Source organism: Lithobates pipiens, unplaced genomic scaffold, assembly GCF_037356315.1.
Source record: "Lithobates pipiens isolate NorthernLeopardFrog02 unplaced genomic scaffold, aLitPip1_a1.2 Scaffold_30, whole genome shotgun sequence".
Classification (NCBI taxonomy): Eukaryota; Metazoa; Chordata; class Amphibia; order Anura; family Ranidae; genus Lithobates; species Lithobates pipiens.
The window spans coordinates 74229771-74250038 of record NW_027507791.1 but is presented as its reverse complement, the minus strand read 5'-3'; the positions used below and the strand labels follow the sequence as shown (position 1 = coordinate 74250038).

General features: G+C 43.5%; 1 protein-coding gene across 1 annotated transcript in view; it reads left to right on the top strand.

Annotated features, from left to right (window-relative positions):
- The first annotated feature begins 1664 nt into the window (after positions 1–1664).
- LOC143942984 (potassium channel subfamily K member 1-like) overlaps positions 1665–20268 on the top strand; it is a 28439-nt gene continuing 9835 nt past the window's right edge. Inside the window, exons 1-2 of the mRNA XM_077464448.1 lie at positions 1665–2086; positions 10437–10832. Coding sequence (XP_077320574.1) covers positions 1777–2086; positions 10437–10832 — 706 coding nt within the window. The 5' untranslated portion in view covers positions 1665–1776. The remainder of the gene's footprint in view (positions 2087–10436; positions 10833–20268) is intronic.

The following is a 20268-nucleotide window of genomic DNA, read 5'->3' as shown; positions in this document are numbered from 1 at the left end:
CTTGCCTAACAAATTGAAGCTGAACTCCTGTTAACATGTTTTAAGCAGTTACAGTTACAATTTTTATTTCCTTTTGGGGTAATCCCTTCTCTGGATTCTTATACCCCATGGTATAAAATTCAAAATACTAACCACAACATACAAGCAAGGCCATCCACAACATCGCCCCCAGCTACATCACCAACCTCATCTGTAGATATCGCCCAAATCATCCTCTCCCAAGACCTCCTGTTCTCTAGCTCCCTTGCTCACCTCCAGGACTTCTCCAGAACTTCTCCAATCCCCTGGAACTCCCTTCCCCTGTAGGTCTGGTCAGCTCCTAGCCTGTCTGCCTTTAGCCGATCCTTGAAAACTCACTTATTCAGGGAAGCCTACCCCACCTCCACCTAAGAACTGTACCAGAGTCACCTCTATCAGATCATCCCCTGCAGCTATTACCATTTGTGCCATCTCCCTCTCCCTTTAGACTGTAAGCTCCATAAGCAAGGGCCCGCCTAATCCTTCTGTATTGAACTGTATTGTAATTATACTGTCTCTTTCTATATTGTAAAGCGCTGTGTAAACTGTTGGCGCTATATAAATCCTGTATAATAATAATAATGGTTTTACATAAATGAGTAAAAGTTGACCATTGTAAGCTCCCCTGTCAGTGTTAAATAGTTTGTCTTAACCATCTAACTGAAATTTTGCTAGACAGCTTGGTCTGTTAACTACTTGACTCGACTGATCACAGATCGGGGTAAAGGGTCAATCACAGTGGGCCCTTTACCACGTGATCAGCTGTCAACCAATGACAGCTGATCAGGGAAGTAAACAGAAACTGGTTATCAGCTTTTTTTTCTCCTTACGCTGTCAGCATGAAGAAAAGAAGAAAGCCATTAATGGCTGTCCACCAGTGTCACCTATCAGTGTCCATCACTGCATTATCATCAGTGTCACTTATCAGTGCTGCCTATTAATGCCACCTACCAGTGCCCATCGGGGCTGTCTATCAGTGCCACTTATCAGTGCCCATCAATGCCACCCATCAGTGCCTCCTGATCAGTGCCCACCAGTTCTTCCTCATCAGTTCCCATCAACGCAGCCTATCAGTGCCCATCAATGCGCCTCAGTGAAGGAGAGGAAAAATTACCTGTTTGCAAAATTTTATAATAAAATATGAAAAAAAAAATGTTTTTTCAAAAATGTTGGTCTTTTTTTGTTTGTTTAATAAAAAAAAAAAAAAACAGTAGCGATTAAATTCCACCAAAAAAAGCTCTATATGTGTGAAAAAAATGATAAAAAGTTTATATGGGTACAGTGTTGAGCAATTGTCATTCAAAGTGTGAGAGCGCTGGAAGCTGAAAATTGGCTTGGGCAGGAAGGGGATAAAAGTGCCCAGTAAGCAAGTGGTTAAAGGAAATTTAAAAATAACAGACCTACTTTCTGGATCACCAGGTGAAAATAAAATGACAAAATAAAACAAATGCAGCCACCACATTGAAGGATAGGTAGGCTGCAATATATGACATTTTTTGTATCTGAGTTAATACCCCTTTAAGGATTTAGGGGTAGGGTTATGTTGCTGTTTTAATGGCAGCCATAGATGAACCAGTGATCCACACCAGGTCTTTCTAAGGCTTAAAGCCAGCTAATGAATCCGAGCCATAAGTGAGCAGGAATTTTTGGACTGGGCTAGTCCAGATTGGAACTTTTTGATGGTTTGTTACAGCCATTTTTGTGTTTGATTGACCCAGATAGTATAGCTTGGTCCAAATAGCCCAGCTTCACCGCAATATGATGAACTGTCAATTTGTTTTCTTACTGCTGGTCATCTATATGCTGTACTTGGTTGTTGGAGCTTTTATCTTTTCTATCCTGGAGCAACCATATGAGGACCAGCTGAGGGAGAAGGTGCTGGGCATGTGGGATGATTTCCTAGAAATCCACCCATGTCTGTCTGAGGATAAACTGGAGGATTTCCTGCGCACAGCTCTGCTGGTCAAAAGCTTTGGGGTGTCAGTCCTGCGAAATATATCGGGCTTTGAGGTCAAATGGGACTTTGTATCTTCTCTCTTCTTTGCTGGGACCACCCTAACCACTATTGGTGAGTGAACGTTCTCTGAGATGTGATCTTTTCTCAGCAAAGTATTCTGCTGGCAATGGAAATTTTTCAGCCAATTGTGACTGCAAAAACAACTAAACGGATGAATGCCACCTACCACTAACAGTTTATATTGATTTCAAGTGTGGGTGGTAGGTTGCTTCAAGCGATTTAATTGTTAGAACAATTGAAAGCTGGTTGATGGTGGTTGAAATTCTTGTGCATATAGCCGGTATTTGAGACCATTCACACAGCAATCTAAAATGCTGCATTTAGATGCGTACAATGTATAGGTTTGTCCACCTAAACGCAGCACTATAGGAATCAGTGGAGCCATATACACAGCTGCATATACAATTCAAAATGTGTGCTGTGTTTAGTAGTGTAAAAAAAAAGTAGGACACAGCTGTGTTCAGGGCCATACATGTGCTATATTACCAAAAGTATTGGGATGCCTGCCTTTACACACACACATGGCTTTAATGGCTGGCCATACACCATACATTTTTCTTATTCAATTTTCTTTTGATTCACCTTCAACTATGTAGTAGAAGGGCCTACCTGATTGCATACAAATTGAAAGTGTTTAGGTTTGACCTCCCTATTATATGGTTTTGGTAAATTTTAAAGGAAAGTTGCACAATAAATTGTATAATGTATGGCCAGCCTTAATCTGTAGGGTTCAATATTGAGTTGGCCCACCCTTTGCAGCTATAACAGCTTCAGCTCTCCTGGGAAGGCTGTCCACAAGGTTTAGAAGTGTGTCGATAGGAATGTTTGACCACCCCCCCGCCCCTTTTTTATTTTTTTATTTTTTTTTCTTCCTTCCCCCACATCCCCCCCCCCCCCCCCCAAGAAGTGCATTTGTGAGGTGGGCAAGAAGGTGTTCTATCAGGCTGAGGTAAGGACTCTGTGCAGGCCAGTCAAGTTCCTCCACCCCAAACTCATTTGTGTCTTTATGGACCTTACTTTGTGCACTGGTCTAAATCATTTGGTGGAGGGGGGATTATGGTGTGGGGTTGTTTTGCAGGGCTTGGGCTTGGCCTCTTAGTTCCAGTGAAGGGAACTCTTAAAGCGTCAGCATACAGGACAATTTTTCATGATCACATCTTTGTGGGAACAGTTTGGGGGTGGCCCCTTCCTGTTCCAACATTACTGCACACAAAGCAAAGTCCATAAAGATGTGGATGAGTGAGTTTGGGGTGGAGGAACTTGACTGGCTTGCATAGAGTCCTGACCTTAACCCGATAGAGCGCCTTTGGGATGAATTAGAGCGGAGACTGTAAGCCAGGCCTTTTCATCCACATCAGTGCCTGACCTCACAAATGTGCTTCTGGAAGAATGGTCAAACATTCCCATAGACGCACTCCTAAACCTTGTGAACAGCCTTCCCAGAAGAGTTTAAGCTGTTATAGCTGCAAAGGGTGAGTCAACTCCATGTTGAACCCTACGGACAAAGACTGGGATGCCATTAAAGTTCATCTTTTGGTATCTGAAGATTTTATGCATGAAAATGTGTATATACGCTTAAAAACAGTCATTAGAAGAACTGCACGTGTCTAAATGTGAGTACCTTTAACCACTTTCAGACCGGACCAATTTGCTGGTCAAAGACCAGACCACTCTTTGCGATTCGGCACTGCGTCGCTTTAACTGACAATTGCGCGGTCGTGCGACGTGGCTCCAAAACAAAATTAACGTCCTTTTTTTTTCCCACAAATAGAGCTTTCTTTTGGTGGTATTTGATCACCCCTGCGGTTTTTATTTTTTGCGCTATAAACAAAAATAGAGCGATAATTTTGAAAAAAACGCATTATTTTTTACTTTTTGTAATAATAAATATCCCCCAAAAATATATAAAAAAACATTTTTTTTCCCTCAGTTTAGGCCGATACGTATTCTTCTACATATTTTTGGTAAAAATCGCAATAAGCGATTATTGATTGGTTTGCGCAAAAGTTATAGCGTTTACAAAATAGGGATAGTTTTATAGCATTTTTATTAATAATTTTTTTTTTTTTTTTTTTTTTTTACTAGTAATGGCGGCGATCTGCGATTTTTATTGTGACTGCGACATTGTGGGGGACCCATCGGACATTTTTGACATATTTTTGGGACCGTTGTCATTTATACAGTAATCACTGCTATATAAATGCAGTGATTCCTGTGTAAATGACACTGGCAGTGTAGGGGTTAAGTGTTCCTAGGGGTGTGTTACTAACTGTGGGGGGGTTGGGCTTTCATTTAGTGTACACTGATCTCTGCTCCAATCACATGGAGCAGAGATCAGCGTCACTAGTTGCTAGGCAGAATGGAAAAATGTTGTTTATACAGCATTTCCTCCATTCGGCCGCTCCGTGAGACGATCGCGGGGATGCCCGCGGCGACCGGACTCACGGGGGTCCCGACCAGCGCGGGTCCCGATGGCACGGCGGCAACGAATATTGGACGTACATGTACGCCAATATGCCTGCCCGTGCCATTCTGTCGACGTACATCGTCGTGCGCTGGTCGGGAAGTGGTTAAAGTGGAGCTCCACCCAAAAGAAGTTCTGCTTGTTTGCACCACCACCCACCCCTTCCACTACCACGTTTTTGACAATTTTTTTACATTTTTAAAATTTTTTTTTTTTTGGGGGGGGGGGGGGAAGAGATGGGTAAAGGTACCTGATTTGGGCCCTCCTTCCCTCAGTTATCTAGGACACATCTCAGGTCCCAGAAGACTACAAGACCATTCACAAGGCTTGTGCATGCACAGTAGGAAACCAGCTGTGAAGCTGCAAGGCTTCACTACCTGTTTTCCTTACTAGAGATGCTGATGTCCGCACCCAAAGCTGATTGAAGAATCAGTTCTGGTGAGGTCATCACTGGATCCCCGGATAGGTAAGTGTCCTTATATTAAAAGTCAGCAGCTATTTCATACTGGATCCTCTGCTAGCTCTGCCAGAAAGAACCTGCATTCCATGCAGAAAATATGCAAATATGTCACCTCATGTGACACTGAATAAGGCAAACATCAATATTTAAGTACAGTAACCCAGAATTCTTATACAATCTGTTAATTTCTGGTTACTGTACTCATAATGTACTTTTTCTGACCAAACTGTATTTCCATGCATAGTAGCGCCTATAGGAGGCCCCTCCTTTAAGATTTTTAAAGCCAGCAAATATCTTGCCAGACAGAAGTATCCCATTAAAATGCTGCAAGTGAGACATAGAGGTGTTGGCAACAGGAACCAGACAAAAAAATAAAATAAAAATAACAGCTACAAGTACCTAATGGCTCATTCACACACATGGCCCAGTCCATTGTGATGGATTAACATGCATTACATTAAGGCAGCCCATTCATTTGAATAGCACTGCAATGGACTAACTTGTATGGTACGTTGTAATTTATTAGGCTGGATTAACATGATGCTCTGTTTGCGCATTGGATTATTGTGCGTAATGTCATGTGAGTATTGCATTAAAGCGGACTGTTAATTTTGATTGATTGGGCTGGCAATGTGCAAGAATAATTTAATAATCGAACAAGCAGACTTCTTCTTGAAGCAGTGGACCACAATACACAGTAGTGCATTAACATAAGTTGTGGTAGACTGCAATGTATTTGCATCAGAACTGTGATGCCATAAGCTGGCTATACACTGGTTGAATTTTAGTTAGTTCATCGGGTTAGTGAGTGTCCCTGTTGGACCTCCTCCAACCTGCTATCCTTCTATGGAGCGTGTTGGCTCATTGGGTTGCTATTCGTTTTGGATGACACCCCAATGCACTAGGACCTCACAGCTCTGATATGTGCTTTTTTGTGCACCACCATGAATGATAATATACTGCTGTGTACAGTGGTGCCATGTGTCAGTAAACAGCCACATATCCATTTTCTAGTCTGTCCTTGTGTGTTGCCACCCCAATTTAAGTGAATGGGCTGCCTTAACACAACACAAATCAATGCGTGACAAGTGTAAATCCAGCCTCAAGTTTTTATTTTTTTAGTTTTTTTTATTTGAAAGGTATTCAATTTCTCCTGCCAACAGAAAACTTCACAGCGGAAACCTGAGGCTTGCCAAACAATTTTATAAATGAATTAATATAAAGGATTGTCAAATTTATGCAACATTGTTTCACTTTTTGTTTGGCCTAACACTATGCATGTATTTCTAAACATAATTTTTATTTTTTTTTTTTTCTTGCAAAAACATGTGGCATTCATAAACAGTGGAACAGATGATTTAGTTGATTATTTTAGCACCTATATTTTGTGTTTCCTAAATGCTACTGCTTATTTATTTAATTATTTATATTATTTGCTGTACAGATACTGGGCACTTAGTACAGGTGTTTTTTTTTTTTTTTTTTTTTTTTTTTTTTTTCAGTTTTGCAAAACATTTTCACTTTTTTATTATGAGCTATGTAGGCAAGTGCAATTCCAGTGGAGGACAGGAGGATCTCTTGTTCCTCTGAGGCTTCCATAGGTGTCATCAGGAGAGCAACTGTCTAATTGGATGTAGTTGGGGCACATTTTGCAAAGTGCCTAGGTCAGGAACCCACTGGTTAGGGACAGCATGTCTAGCATAAGGCAAGTGGAGGAGGGACAAAGGAGGGACAAAGTAGGGACTGCACGCCTATGTCATCAGCCAGGAGCTCTCCGCACCTTCATGTGCCTTGTTGCAAGACCACCTTCCAGCAACCTCCTTCATCAGATGTTGTCCGGTATCCTAAGGTGTGTAGAATATTTTCTATTATGGCGAGACTGTATTTTGTAAGGCCTTCTGTACAGTACTGCTGTGTTACACAGATCCTGTTTACCATATTGACAAGTCACGTACCTGGTACACCATCGGCCTTTGAGTGGTTGTACTGGAATGATGTCTGACTAGCCATTCGATTTGCTATTAGAGGCAGTGGGAGTAGATGTCCCATCCCCCCCTCCCCTAACGCCCCCCCCCCCCCCCCACGACTGCCTTCCGTGGCTTGCTCTGGCTCTCCCACCCCCCCTGGGAGACCTGAGCTGCCTGTCAGCGCATCTTCTGGGATTGGGTCCCTGCTATAGTAACCTGTAAGAGATGATCTGACATAACTTCTTATTTACCCAGATGTCATCAGTAGGGATGGGCAGAACACCCTATTCAGTTCGCAAATGAGAACTTTCGAACATCAGGAAACTTCAGAACCGAATAATGAAGTCTATAGGACCTGAATGTGGAAAAATCAAGTGCCTATTTAGAAGGCTTATATGCAAGTAATTAGGGATACATGTCTCAATTAAGAAAAAAAAGCTTGTAGAAAATGTCCTTTTTTTAAATGAGCAGTGATTTATTGATGTTTAAGGTGAAAGTAATAAAAATACCTTTCAATATAGTCCGGGGGGAGGGGGGTCCTATTAGTCCACCTGTAAAGTGGCACATCTGTACTGTGTATAGCAGATGCTGCAGCAATAATTGCGTTTTATAAAGCCAAAAAATAACATTTTCCCTGCAAGCTTTCTATATTTTGTAAGCAACGGTTTGTGGAGCCAGTGTGTATGATGAGGCCACAATGTAGTGCACAGGGAACAAGGATTGGAGATTTTTCGTATAAATTCTGGTGTGTCTACCCCAGACTTTGGATTTCTACTTCTGTAACAGGTGCAGAAAAATTGTTCTTTGGGTGTCGGTGGTGCCTTCTCACTGCAACCCTATAGAGGTACTCTCAATGAAAGCAAGAATTGACCTTGCTTTAAAAAATTGCAACGATCTGCACCTGTCAAACGGGTGCAGAAAAATTGGTCTTTGGGTGTGAATTGTGCCCATGAAACCTTCACCAAAAACATTCTTCCAGAGGAAATCAACACCCACAACACTAGGCAGCCTAGAAGTCATGCAGAGATTCCACATCCCAAAAACAATTATCCGGCGACATCGGCATCAGGGGCTTCATAGTTGCTGGTAATCCAGGACTGTTTAAAAAAAAAAAAAAAAAGTTTAATAAAAGTCAGACGGTCCACGCAGTCTGTGGAAAGACACGTTCTATGTTCAGTAACAACCTCCAGCAGCACTGAATGCCAGTTTGGAAAGCACACTGCATGCAGGGCAGCCTAGTAGCTCAATAGCATACTGGGCCAGTTCTGACCAGTGGTCTAGTCTCATGACCCAGTAACCCAGTGGATCGTTGTCTGGAAAGCTCTCCAGCTCTGTTTTCACCCCTAGATAATTGTTTATGGGATGTGGAAGCTGACAGCCCTTGACGGCAAGGACTAAAAAAAAAACTGAGAAAGGCATCACTTAGGCGACCACCTTCTCCCACCGCTCCTTTCTTGAGCAACAGAAGCCAAAAAAATGAGGTTTTCAATGACACTGTAACCTACCAGAGTCAGTAAAAGCATTCAATAAACTTCTTGTTAAGGTGTCCTCAAGAGATTTAATCTCTCTGTTTGTACGGGATGAGTTCTGGGATTTTCAAGGAGGGTTTCCAACCAATAGTGATCCTTTTATGCCATGTCTTCTTTGGTCCTTTTTTGCAGGCTTTTAAACATGGGGGGGGGGTGTTATGGATAGCAAGGCAACATCACTAAACGGAGGAAATGATGCCCTGTCTGAGGACTGACCACATCTACCTTTGCCTGTGGACACATACGCTGCTGGCCCCCTTACAATGCCATGGGAATGTCTGCCTCTCCTTGCTGTCCTCCCAGACATGATGGGGGGGGGGGGGGTGCTGATTAACAAAATGTAATAAAGATGAGTAAATGTGTATGTAGATGCACTTTAATCAATGGAAAGTGGTGTGTGGTGCACTATATACACTATAATATTGCAGTAATGCACAGAACTATGTAGCGTTAATCTTGCAGTGACGCAATGTAATATACGGCGTTTAAGCTTGCAGTAACGCACAGAACTATATGGCGTTAAACTTGCAGTAATGCAATGAAATATATGGTGTCAAATTTTTTGTAACGCAAAAAAACAAAAAACTGTGGTCTCAATATCTGAACTATCCCTAGTTGCACATTAAACTGATATTTTACTGACAATAGAATCAGAATAGCACAGTGTCTAATAGCACTGAAGCAATCCCTATTCTATCTCTCTCCATGTCGCTATCACACTACAAATGGCTGCTATAGGAACAATACTTCTATAGTGTGGGGCGAAGCTTTAATTGCATTGTGGTCAAACGACCCTATAATTCGGTTTGGTCAGAGAATTTCCGAAACAGCCAATGTTCGGCCTGTACCATTCGCCCAATCATCGGGAACAGTTTAAAAAATGCTGATCGTGGTGTGTGTGTGTGTGTGTGTGTGTGTGTGTGTGTGGGGGGGGGGGGGGGGGTTCTTTACTACTTTTAAGTGCAGAGGAAGGTTTTGGGGTATTATAGACTCCAGATCCCTCCAAAAAGAGTGTTTACATTAGCAATAAAATGCTTGTGCGACTAGGTGAACGCATGTCAGTCCCACACAAGAGCAATTGGAGATTGCCCCCACACATGAGTTATCACCGCTAACGTCACACTGTGGACAGTAATTCTAGAACTAGAAGCGGCAGCTCTGTCCCAATAGACATGAATGGCACTGTCTGCATAGGGATGCACAGAACAGCTGTGCATCCCCATGCAGGCAAACATGACTGTCACATGGGGGACGGGTTCATTTGCCCCATGTGAAAGAGGCCTTAAGCCCCATGCACACTATCAGATTTTCTGCTTATTTTTGTCTTCAAATTTACCAAAACCATGTAGTGCATGGGCCTGCCTGATTGCATACACATTGAAACTCCTAAGGTTTGACCTCATATTAGATGGTTTTGGTAAATCGGAAGGAAAAATCAGCAGAAAATCTGATAGTGTATATGGGGCTTTAGACTTAGGGTTTCACTACATTAGAGAGATGTTTTCAAAGCGCTTTCTTTTAACCTGTGGGTCCCTAGTATTAGTATTATTTTTAGACATTGGTGAAATAAATTGGTGTGTTTTTGATTTATTGCTTTTATTTCAGTTATACGTACAATGGTATGTATGGAGTATGTAGTATAGTAATTCTTAAACTTATCATACTCCTATCATTTAACATCTGATATTCTTTTGTTTTCTTCTTATGTGCATGTATATGTTACCCATGATATTTTATGTTGTTAGACTTATTTATTATACCAATTGTACATCTATGTTTTGAAGGGGAAGAGCTTTTGGCCCATGAAATGTGTTGGTTGTCTTTTTTTCTAATTAAAAATTGGCATGTTTTTTACATCCACAGATAGTAATATTTAATTTAGACTGATATACCAATGATGGTATTGCTTTCACTAGATATTTAGAAGCAAATTCGATATTAGAATTTTTATTTAACTAATAAAACCTTTTGTTTGCTACAGGTTATGGACATCCCTTTCCCATCTCACTGAGTGGAAAGTTATTTTGTGTATTTTACTGCCTCGTTGGAATCCCATTCACCTTATCTTTACTCTCTATTGTTGCTAAGAAATGGACAATTTTACTGCGAGATATACCACTTCGCTATTTTCACCGCTGCTGGAACACCTCAAATAACAAGTTAGAGTGGATCCACGCCATAGTTGTAATCTCCAGCTTGTGTCTCTTTTGCTTTTTCATTCCTGCCATTTTCTTCAATTTTCTAGAAGGGAATTGGGGTTATGCAGATGCCCTGTACTTCTGCTTTATCTCTTTGAGTACGGTTGGTCTTGGAGATTATATACCTGGTGAACAGAGTGGCCAACGGTTGCCAGCACTCTACAAGCTCCTGGTCATTGGTAAGTACCGTAATTGTCTCTGGCGTTGTAATAACACATCAATATTTTCTAGATTGGATTCCTCTGTGGGGGGTTTCAAGGGTGATTTAAATTGTTTATGCTCTTGTGATCTGTGGCTCCTGTCATTCTTTCATGGGTGTATATAAGGGAGGTGAAAGCTCTCCTTGAGATTATTGATGAAGAAATGGAATAATAACAGTAACTAAAGCTGTGATAAAGGTAGTGGTGGAGGCAGAACAAGGATGGACAAAATAAAGCATACACTGAGACATAAAGGGGTTGTAAACCCTCATGGTTTTTCACCTTAATGCATTAAGGTGAAAAACCTTCTGTAGTACTGCAGCCCACCCCCCCCGCCCCCCCCCCCCCCCCGTTTTACCTGAAAGCTGTCATCTTCTGTCTGGGAACAAGCACACCAGCTATAGCTGTTGTCTAGTGTTCTGATTGGATAGATTGATAGCAGCACAGCCATTGGCTCCCGCTGCTGTCAACCAAATCCAATGACGCAGGGCTGAGTCCTGAATTCTGTGTGAATGGACACAGATGCAGTATTTGGGAGTGCGCCCGCACGGGTGTCCACCTTTTAGGAGAGCCTTCTCCAATGTGGACTCCGATGTGGGAAGGTGTCACCAGCGCCACTGAGGGACCCCAGAAGAGGAGGACTGAGGCCACTCTGTGCAAAATGGACTGCACAGAGGAGGTAAGTATGACATGTTTTGTTGTTTAAAAAAAAAAGGGGGTTTACAACAAGTACACAGCAGGTGGACCTAAAGTGAACCTGTCCCCAGTGTAGTATGACACTTCACTGTACACTTTTCTTCATGTTTGTTATTTCTTCTTTCTCTTTCTTTTTTTTTTTTTTTTTTTTTAACCACTTTCAGACCGGACCATTTTGCTGGTCAATGACCAGAGGTCTTTTTACAATTTGGCACTGCGCTGCTTTAACTGGTAATTGCGCGGTCATGCAATGTTGTACCCAAACAAAATTTGCGTCCTTTTTTTTCCCACAAATAGAGCTTTCTTTTAAAGGTATTTGACTGACTCTGCGATTTTTTTTATTTTTTGCGATATAAACTTAAAAAGACCGCAAATTTTGAAAAAAAAAATGATATTTTCTACTTTTTGTTATTAGAAAAATCCAATAAACTCAATTTTAGTCATACATTTAGGCCAAAATGTATTCAGCCACATGTCTTCGGTAAAAAAAGTCAATAACTGTATATTTATTGGTTTGCGCAAAAGTTGTCACATCTACAAACTAAGGTACGTTTTCTGGAATTTACGCAGCTTTTAGTTTATGACTGCCTATCTCATTTCTTGAGGTGCTAAAATGGCAGGGCAGTACAAAACCCTCCCAAATGACCCCATTTTGGAAAGTAGACACCCTAAGGAAATTGATAAGAGGCATGTTGAGCCCATTGAATATTTTATTTTTTTGCCTCAAGCGATTGAATAATGACAAAAAAAAAATATATATATTATTTATTTATTTTTTACACAAAGTTGTCACTAAATGATATATTGCTCACACATGCCATGGTTATATGTGGAATTGTACCCCAAAATACATTCTGCTGCTTCTCCTGAGTACGGGGATACCACATGTGGTCGACTTTTTGGAAGCCTAGCCACGTACGGGGCCCCGAAAGCCAAGCACCGCCTTCAGGATTTCTAAGGGCATACATTTACATTTCTAATTTCACTCCTCACTACCTATCACAGTTTTGAAGGCCATAAAATGCCAAGATGGCACAAAACACCCACAAATGACCCCATTTTAGAAAGTAGACACCCCAAGCTATTTGCTGAGAGGCATGTTGAGTCCATGGAATATTTTATATTTGGCACAAGTTGCGGGAAAATTACAAACTTTTATTTTTCACAAAGTTGTCACTAAATGATATATTGCTCACACATGCTATGGGCATATGTGAAATGACACCCCAAAATAAATTCTGCTGCTTCTCCTGAGTATGGGGATACCACATATGTGGGACTTTTTGGCAGCCTAGCCGCGTACGGGGCCCCGAAAACCAAGCACCGCCTCCTCACTACCTATTACAGTTTTGAAGGCCATAAAATGCCAAGATGGCACGAACCCCCACAAATGACCCCATTTTGGAAAGTAGACACCCCTAAATTTAGGGGTACACTAGTGAGACTCACAGGTAAAAAAGGACCTAGGCTGTCAGCGACTGTATCAAAACGCTACAAGAAAAACTGTTAGCGATCGCAGGGATCAGGCCTGACTCTGCAAACGCTGCAGTTATGTGTGTTGTGTTTTGTAAGTGACAGTGATCGATCGATACTGCACCTGGGTGGGCTGGTCTGGGCTTGGCGGAGGGGCTAAACGCAGGTGCTAGCAGGTATCTGGGCTGATCCCGCTAACAATGCGTTTTGGGAAACCTAAACTGCTGGCGACGCTAATATAGATCTGATCAGATACTATATTACTAAGGGAGGTGTATGCTTTGTGCGTGGGTGTTAGCGGTACTGGCACTAACCTGACGCTGCCTGGGGCGACGCAGACCTTATCTGACCCTCAAACTTATATCACCCGCCGGGTGATCAGGGGGTTAAACCTTTATTAGGTAATAAATGGCGGGTGCCCTGAAACTATAAAAAATAACTAACCAACCAGCGTCACCTGTAACAGTTATATGGTGATCACTGGTGAAAGGGTTAACTAGGGGACAATCGGGGCTTTATGCGGTAGTATATGGGGGTCCCTGGCGCTATAAAAAGCTGCGGCGAACCTAAATACCTACCTGCCTAACTAGCATCACCTGTGACACTAATACAGCGATCAGAAAAATGATCGCTTATTAGGCTGGGTTCACACTGGAGCGATGCGGGAACGCCACGAATCCGCGGCGGGTTCCCGCATCGCATGCCTCCCGGCGGCAGTTCACACTGCCCTATGCGAACTGCTGGGAGTGTCAGTGAAATGTTAATGACACCCCCAGATCAGTTCGCATATCGCAGTGCGATCTGCAAACTCGGATCGCATGGTGTGAACACCCATGCGATCCGATTCTGCTGCGGACCAAAAAAAGGTTCCCGTGCGAGTTTGCGGCGGGTGCGATGCAAATTCAGCCATACTATCTGTATGGCTGAACTCGAATCGCACAGAGATCGGATGTGATTTGCACTGCAGTTCGGTGCGAATCACATCCGTTCTCATAAACCGCTGCAATGTGAACCCAGCCTTAGTGACACTGGCGACGGGGGGTGATCACGGGGTTAAATCTTTATTGGGGGGGTTAGGGGGGTACCTTAGAACTAAAGGGGCTAACCCTAACTGCCCTAACAGTTATTACAGTCACAAATGACACCAATGCAAAAAAAAAAATGCAATTGGTGTCACTGACTGGGGGGGGGGGGGGCAGGGGTGATTGGGGGGCTGATCGGGGGGTGAGAGTGTGCCCTGGCATGTTCTACTGTGTAGTGTCGTGTTGGTGCAACTCACCGATCCTCTCTCCTCGGTGCCGGAACGAAAAATACCGACACGGAGGAGAGATTACCTCACTTCCTCTGCCTGTGTTTACATTACAGGAGAGGAAGTGATGTCACGCCTCACTTCCATTCATCAGGAGCGATCGCGAGGGGGTGGCCATGAACTAATGGCCGCCCCCCTCATCCCGGATCGCTCCTGAACGGATACCGACCGACCGCCGCTGGCTGCCTGCCCGTGCCATTCTGTCGACGTACATCGTCGTGCAGCGGTCGGCAAGTGGTTAATATTTTACCCCATATATACCACGGATGTCCCTATGTATATATCTGTTTGTTCCAAAGTAGGTATGGCTGCATCATGTTGTAACTGGCTATTGGGACCACATGAGACAAAATGGCATACAATTGGCTGAAAAGAGAAAACAGTGGTGGCACCTAGAAAATCAACATCTGACCAGTGAGATGTTTTAAAACTTGGCAATGGGGTGGGTTTACTAAAAGCAACCAGACCAAGGGTAGGTAAGGTGGATATCTACCATGACAAACAGAGAAAAGATCACCAGTGTGCTTCACCCAACCCCCCCCCCCCCCCCCCCCTTTTTCTCAAGTCATCTTCCAGGACAGCACACCTGAGATATGAGGCTCCTCCCTACAGGAAACACAATCAATCGACAGCTGTTTTAAGTCCCCACCCTTCCCCTTGATCCTCATTTTTTGATTATGTTTCTCCCTACACAGCGAAACTTTTTTTTTTTTTTTTTTTTTTTTTTTTTTTAAATGACCCGAAGCCTAGGGCTTGGGAAGCCTCTTGGTCTGGTAGGATATTCTTGTCCTTCCTGGGGGGGTTCCCCTATCTTTTCCTCGGGGGGCAGCAGAAATTGGAAGAGCCCCCCTGAGAGCTGAAGGACCCTGGGTCGGTTGTGTACCCAGAACTTCAGGGGCCATTATCCTGTCTCCCCTCCTTACCTGTACAGGTGGCTGTTCAGAAGGGGTGCTGGCCATCAGTTCTTTCCAGGGGGATCATGTCCCCGACTCCTGGGTCCCCGGTAGCTTGCATGGGCTGCCGGAGAGGGCGTGGCAACAAGCACCCGCGTTATTTTCAAACTTCTGGAAAATGGCGGCGGTGTTCTTACCCAGGAGGGAAGGCTGAGAGTCAGTAGGAGCAGGCGCCCGCATCCTCCTTTCGCTAGAGCAGGGGTCTCAAACTGGCGGCCCTCTGCCTGTGGGAGTCATGCTTGTAATGGTCAGCCTTGCAATGCCTCATGGAACTTGTAGTTTTGCAACAGCTGGAGGGCCGCAAGTTTGAAATCCCTGCGCTAAAGCGAGTAGGCACCAGTTTACTACGGTGGATGTCTGCCTTAACCACCTCAGATGGGAATGAGGAACGGAGGGCATTGGCACCCCCCCCCCCCATGTGTATATACTGACTGGTACAGTGCAGGACACAGCCTAACCTTGCACCTCCCTATGGGGACAGCAGTTGGGGGGGGGGGGGGGGGGGAGGAGGCACTTTGGCGGCTATCCTCCTTGCGTGTGGACCATAAGGATGGGAAAAGCAAGCCTGCTGGCTGTGGCAAAAAGGGGAAGACAACGGTGAGTACTTTCCTTTGCCTTGGGAATTTAGCTGCAAAATCCCCAATTCCAGCCAGAGGGTTTCTGGGCATTTGAGATAATCTCCCCTGGGGTCTGGATTCAAATAGCTCTTAAGCTTCTGCTAAAAACACCAGCCGCAGCTCCCTCTTACATCAGAGACGCTGTATGGTAGTCAAGTGGTGCAGAGGAACGAGTGTGCCTAAACCACCTCAGATGGGAAAGAGGTAGGTAGGCCATTGCTCCTTTTCCCTGTGTATTTACTGACTGGTGCAGTGCAGAACCTGGGGTCGGGATACAAATAGCCCAGACGCCACTGCTAAAACCACCAGCCACAGCTCCCTCTTACAGCAGAGACACTGTGGTTATCGCAGCAGTAGGTTGCCAGCCTCTCCCTACATGCCCAGTTGTGGTACATTAGTAGGGATGAATATAGCTTACAGAGGGGACCTGGTAGATACAAAGTTACTTACAGGCCAGGTATACCACTGAACAAGTTATTAATTGGGCAGTGGTTGGTGGATTCAGAAGCTTCCCCTGGTCAGCAGGTGCACTAGGTTACCGGCCCTATTAGCCCAGCTGCTAGGAATCTGAAGTTGCTTCATGATGCTTAAAAGCTGACCTAACATTCAAGGATTGGCAGGGACCAAGCTTCTGTGTGGCACAGTAGGTGTTCCCTTGTGACAGATCCTCCTTTTGGGGGTTGCTTGCTATAGGTAACTTTCATAAGCTCCAACCTCCCACTCCACCTTTACACTGTGGTTATATTATAGTGTAGGAGGTAAGAAGAAACTTTTTTTTTTTTTTTTTTCTTTTGGTTTGGGCTACAATCCACTCAGTGGCAGATTTAAAGGCGATTCACCATAGATCGCTTCCTACATCCTTTTAATTGAGGATTTTCTGTGCAAACCTATGCAAGAGCTACATAATTGCTTGTTTGAAGCCTGCAAGTAGATATTTACCCCCAGGCTAAATTGGTAACCGCCTCTTCTAGAGGCCGTCTTAAATTGGTCTCTAGGGCTGGGCTCATTGAGACTTTAGTTGCTAATTGGCACCACCTGGGTATGAGCTAAGGTAGGACAACAACTACTATAGTAGGGTGTCCAACCATTTTAGGATTTGTTCCTTCACTGGTGGTGAAGGTTTAGTATCTACAGCCCAGGCTATCCCTATGAAATAAATTGCCTGTTGGTTATTTCATAAAGGGATAGACCATGACTCCTCATTGGCTGCACACCAGTAGACCTCAGTAGTGAAGGTTTGTCCTTGCTGGGATGTTTTTGTGGCACGGCAGAAATACACATTGAGATTTGTGACATCTCTGCTCATAAGGGCTATATTGCTGTACATCAGAAATGTGCTGCACTGAAGCTTGTTTGCTGTCCTTTATATCCTAAAGGTACTGTTTTGTTTAGCTACAGATCAGAAAAATACAACAGTGAAGGTGATCTGTCCTTTCTGGTTTTGTGCTGCACAGCAGATATGCACATCATTGAGTCTGGTGACATCTCTGCTCATAATGGTTATATTGCTGCACATCAGACATGCACAAGATTGAGGTCTGTCTGTGGGGCTTTGTGTCCTGTATTACCGCCTTGTTGGTTAATTATCAGAAAGGCAGCAGTGAAGTTTGATGGTCCTGATTTGAGTGGCGTTGTGCTGATTCAGACAGTGCTATTAACGGCAATGGCTGCCGAGTTTAAACATGTGATTTGACATGTTGAGTCGCATGACAAATCATTTCAATATGGATGTGCTATCTCTATTCAGAGTGTTTTATTGTTGCACATCAGACATATACAGGATTAAGGTCTGTGGGGTTTTGTGTCCTGTATTACTGCCTTATCAGAAAGGCAGCAGTGAAAATTGATGGTTCGAATTTGTTGGGCTACATAGCAGAAATACAAATTGAACCCCTGCCAGGTGTAGTACATATACGGCCTTTGGAAATCCGTGTAGCACCACAAAGTGGTGTCATGCTGATTTTAGCCATGCAATTTGACATGTTGAGTCGCAAGTCCAAATCGCTTCAATTTGGATGTGCTATCTCTATTCAGGATTGTTGTACATCAGACGTATACAAGATTGAAGGTTGTCTGTCCTTTTTTATGTCTTGCATATACTGCCTTATTGGCTGCATATCAGAAAGGACACTGCAGTGAAGGTTGCTTGACTTTTTCAGATTTATTTTTTATTTTTTTGCTGCTCAGCTGAGAGACACATTGAGGATGGTGGCATCTCTGCTCAGTATTGGTATATTTCTACACATCAGACATACACGAAGATTGAATGTTTGTGTCCTGTATGTCCTATATTTACTGCCTTATCGTTTGTATATCAGGCACAGCAGTGAGCAGTTTCTCATTGATCTACCTTTCTGCATCTTAGGGATACACAGCAGGGGGTTGTTGGCTGCACTCCTCCAGGGAGTCGCAGCATTGGGGATCCCTTACTTGTTCGACCTGAAAATTGCTATTTTTTTTTCCCTGCGACCTGTGTAATCTTGAGGTCTGTAGATCCAGGAATCAGGGACTGCTGGAGTCGCACAGACACAAATGGTACCCATTGGAAGCCATAGTGTATGTCTTCTCATGCGTCTTGCAATCCCAAGTCGCAGGTTGGGTCACGCGGGTGTGGGAGCCCTAAACTTTTATCTGTCCCTTCCGGTTGAGGTTTTGCTACACAGCAGGAATACTCATCATGGCGTTTGTTTTATTTTGCAGCAGACCAGAAAGATTGCAGCTGTAAAGGCTGTCTGTCTTTTTCCTCAGTGTCTGCTTTTATGTTGTTGCACAGCAGAAATACTCAAGATTGAAGCTTGTTGGTACTTTCTGTTTCAGAAAAACACAATGCTGCAGGTTGCTTGTGTCCTTTCTCAGTGTTTGGTTCTATCTGAACTACACTACAGAAGTGCATGACAGAAAGGATTGTCTTGTGTTCCATATTTTACCCTGTGACATAGCAGAAATGCACAACATGGGAGTTGGTGTTCCTATTGATCTTATAACTGTATTTGGTGGTTTGTCGAAAATACACAACATAGAAGTTTGGGTCTTTTCTGTCTTTATATTTATAGCCTTGTTTTGCTGTACATCAGTAAAACACAACAGTAAAGGGGGTTCCTGTCCTTTCTGTATTTATATATCAGTTATGACCTAGCTAGCTGCACTTCAGAGATACGCAGCATTTAGGGTTTGCTTGTGTCATAATGTTTTTATGTCTTGGCAGCACATCAGAAAACCAGACTGTAAGGACTGTTTGTCTACATTGAGGTTCAGATTTGGGTCTCTTCCCATATTTGATATATGGGTTTAGCTAGTCACACTCAGGCACACAGCATTGTTGTCTATGCTTGTGTCCTTTCTGTCTAAATCTATTGTGCTGTGCCCACAATCTATGATCATTTTATTTGTGATATTAATACATGTATCACCTTTTGTATTTCAGCCTTCTTTTCCATGGAGGGGCCAGGAGTTCGGGCTGCAGATGCCACATGTCGGAAAACCTCGACCCCCCTTACATTCAGGGATGCCAGAACCATTTCCTAGGGTTGAAGCCCTGTAGGGTTATGGGACACTGGAGGAAGGGGATAATGAATCGCCCTGTTTAGTAAGAACTTGGAGAGTTCTGTTCAGAGGAGTATTAGGGCCTGAGGCTGAAGTATAAAGATGTATACCCGATCGAATAGGCTTTGGCTCGGTGCATGGCCTTCATTTCGCCCTTTTAGCAAAACTAGACGTAGCAATATGGGTAGTCTACTGCTGCTAGGGACTTTTATCTCCTGAAGTAGGCTCTCAGGCGTAAGTAAAGACATAGATTGGGCATGCCTTTAAACCCAGGGATCAAGCTTCTGTTTAATCTATTACCCTTAAGTAGGCTTCCCTTTAGTCTTTGCTGACATAAAGATAAAAAGGAACAAAAAAGGTTGTATGTCAGGCCCCCCCCCCCCCCCCTTTTTTTTTTTTTTTTTGCAGTTTTATTTCCCTGAACAGGGTAGTGTTAAGACAGGCCCTCTTATTGATTAATGTAGTGTCCTTGTCTTACACAGGTCTCTGATTTTATCTTTTTAGTGGTTCTAAGTAGCACCTACAGGCACAATAGGCCATGGTTGTTAGATGTGTGAGATAGGCAACATTGCTAACCTACTAGTTTAACATGTTTTCTGATTCCATCTTTAAGAGCCCATTTCACCTAGATACTGCATCCGAAGCGGAAAAGGCAGGGACATCGGTGGAGCAGATCAGCCGCATGATCCAGCTAAGATACCTTCATCAAGCATATGAGCATATGGAGTGGAGGTAAAGCTCACTGCAGAACCAAGGTTCGCCAAGAGGGTCTTGTAGTGGCCCCACCCTAAGGTAGGCCTGAGGTACTTGTTTATCCTCTCAGG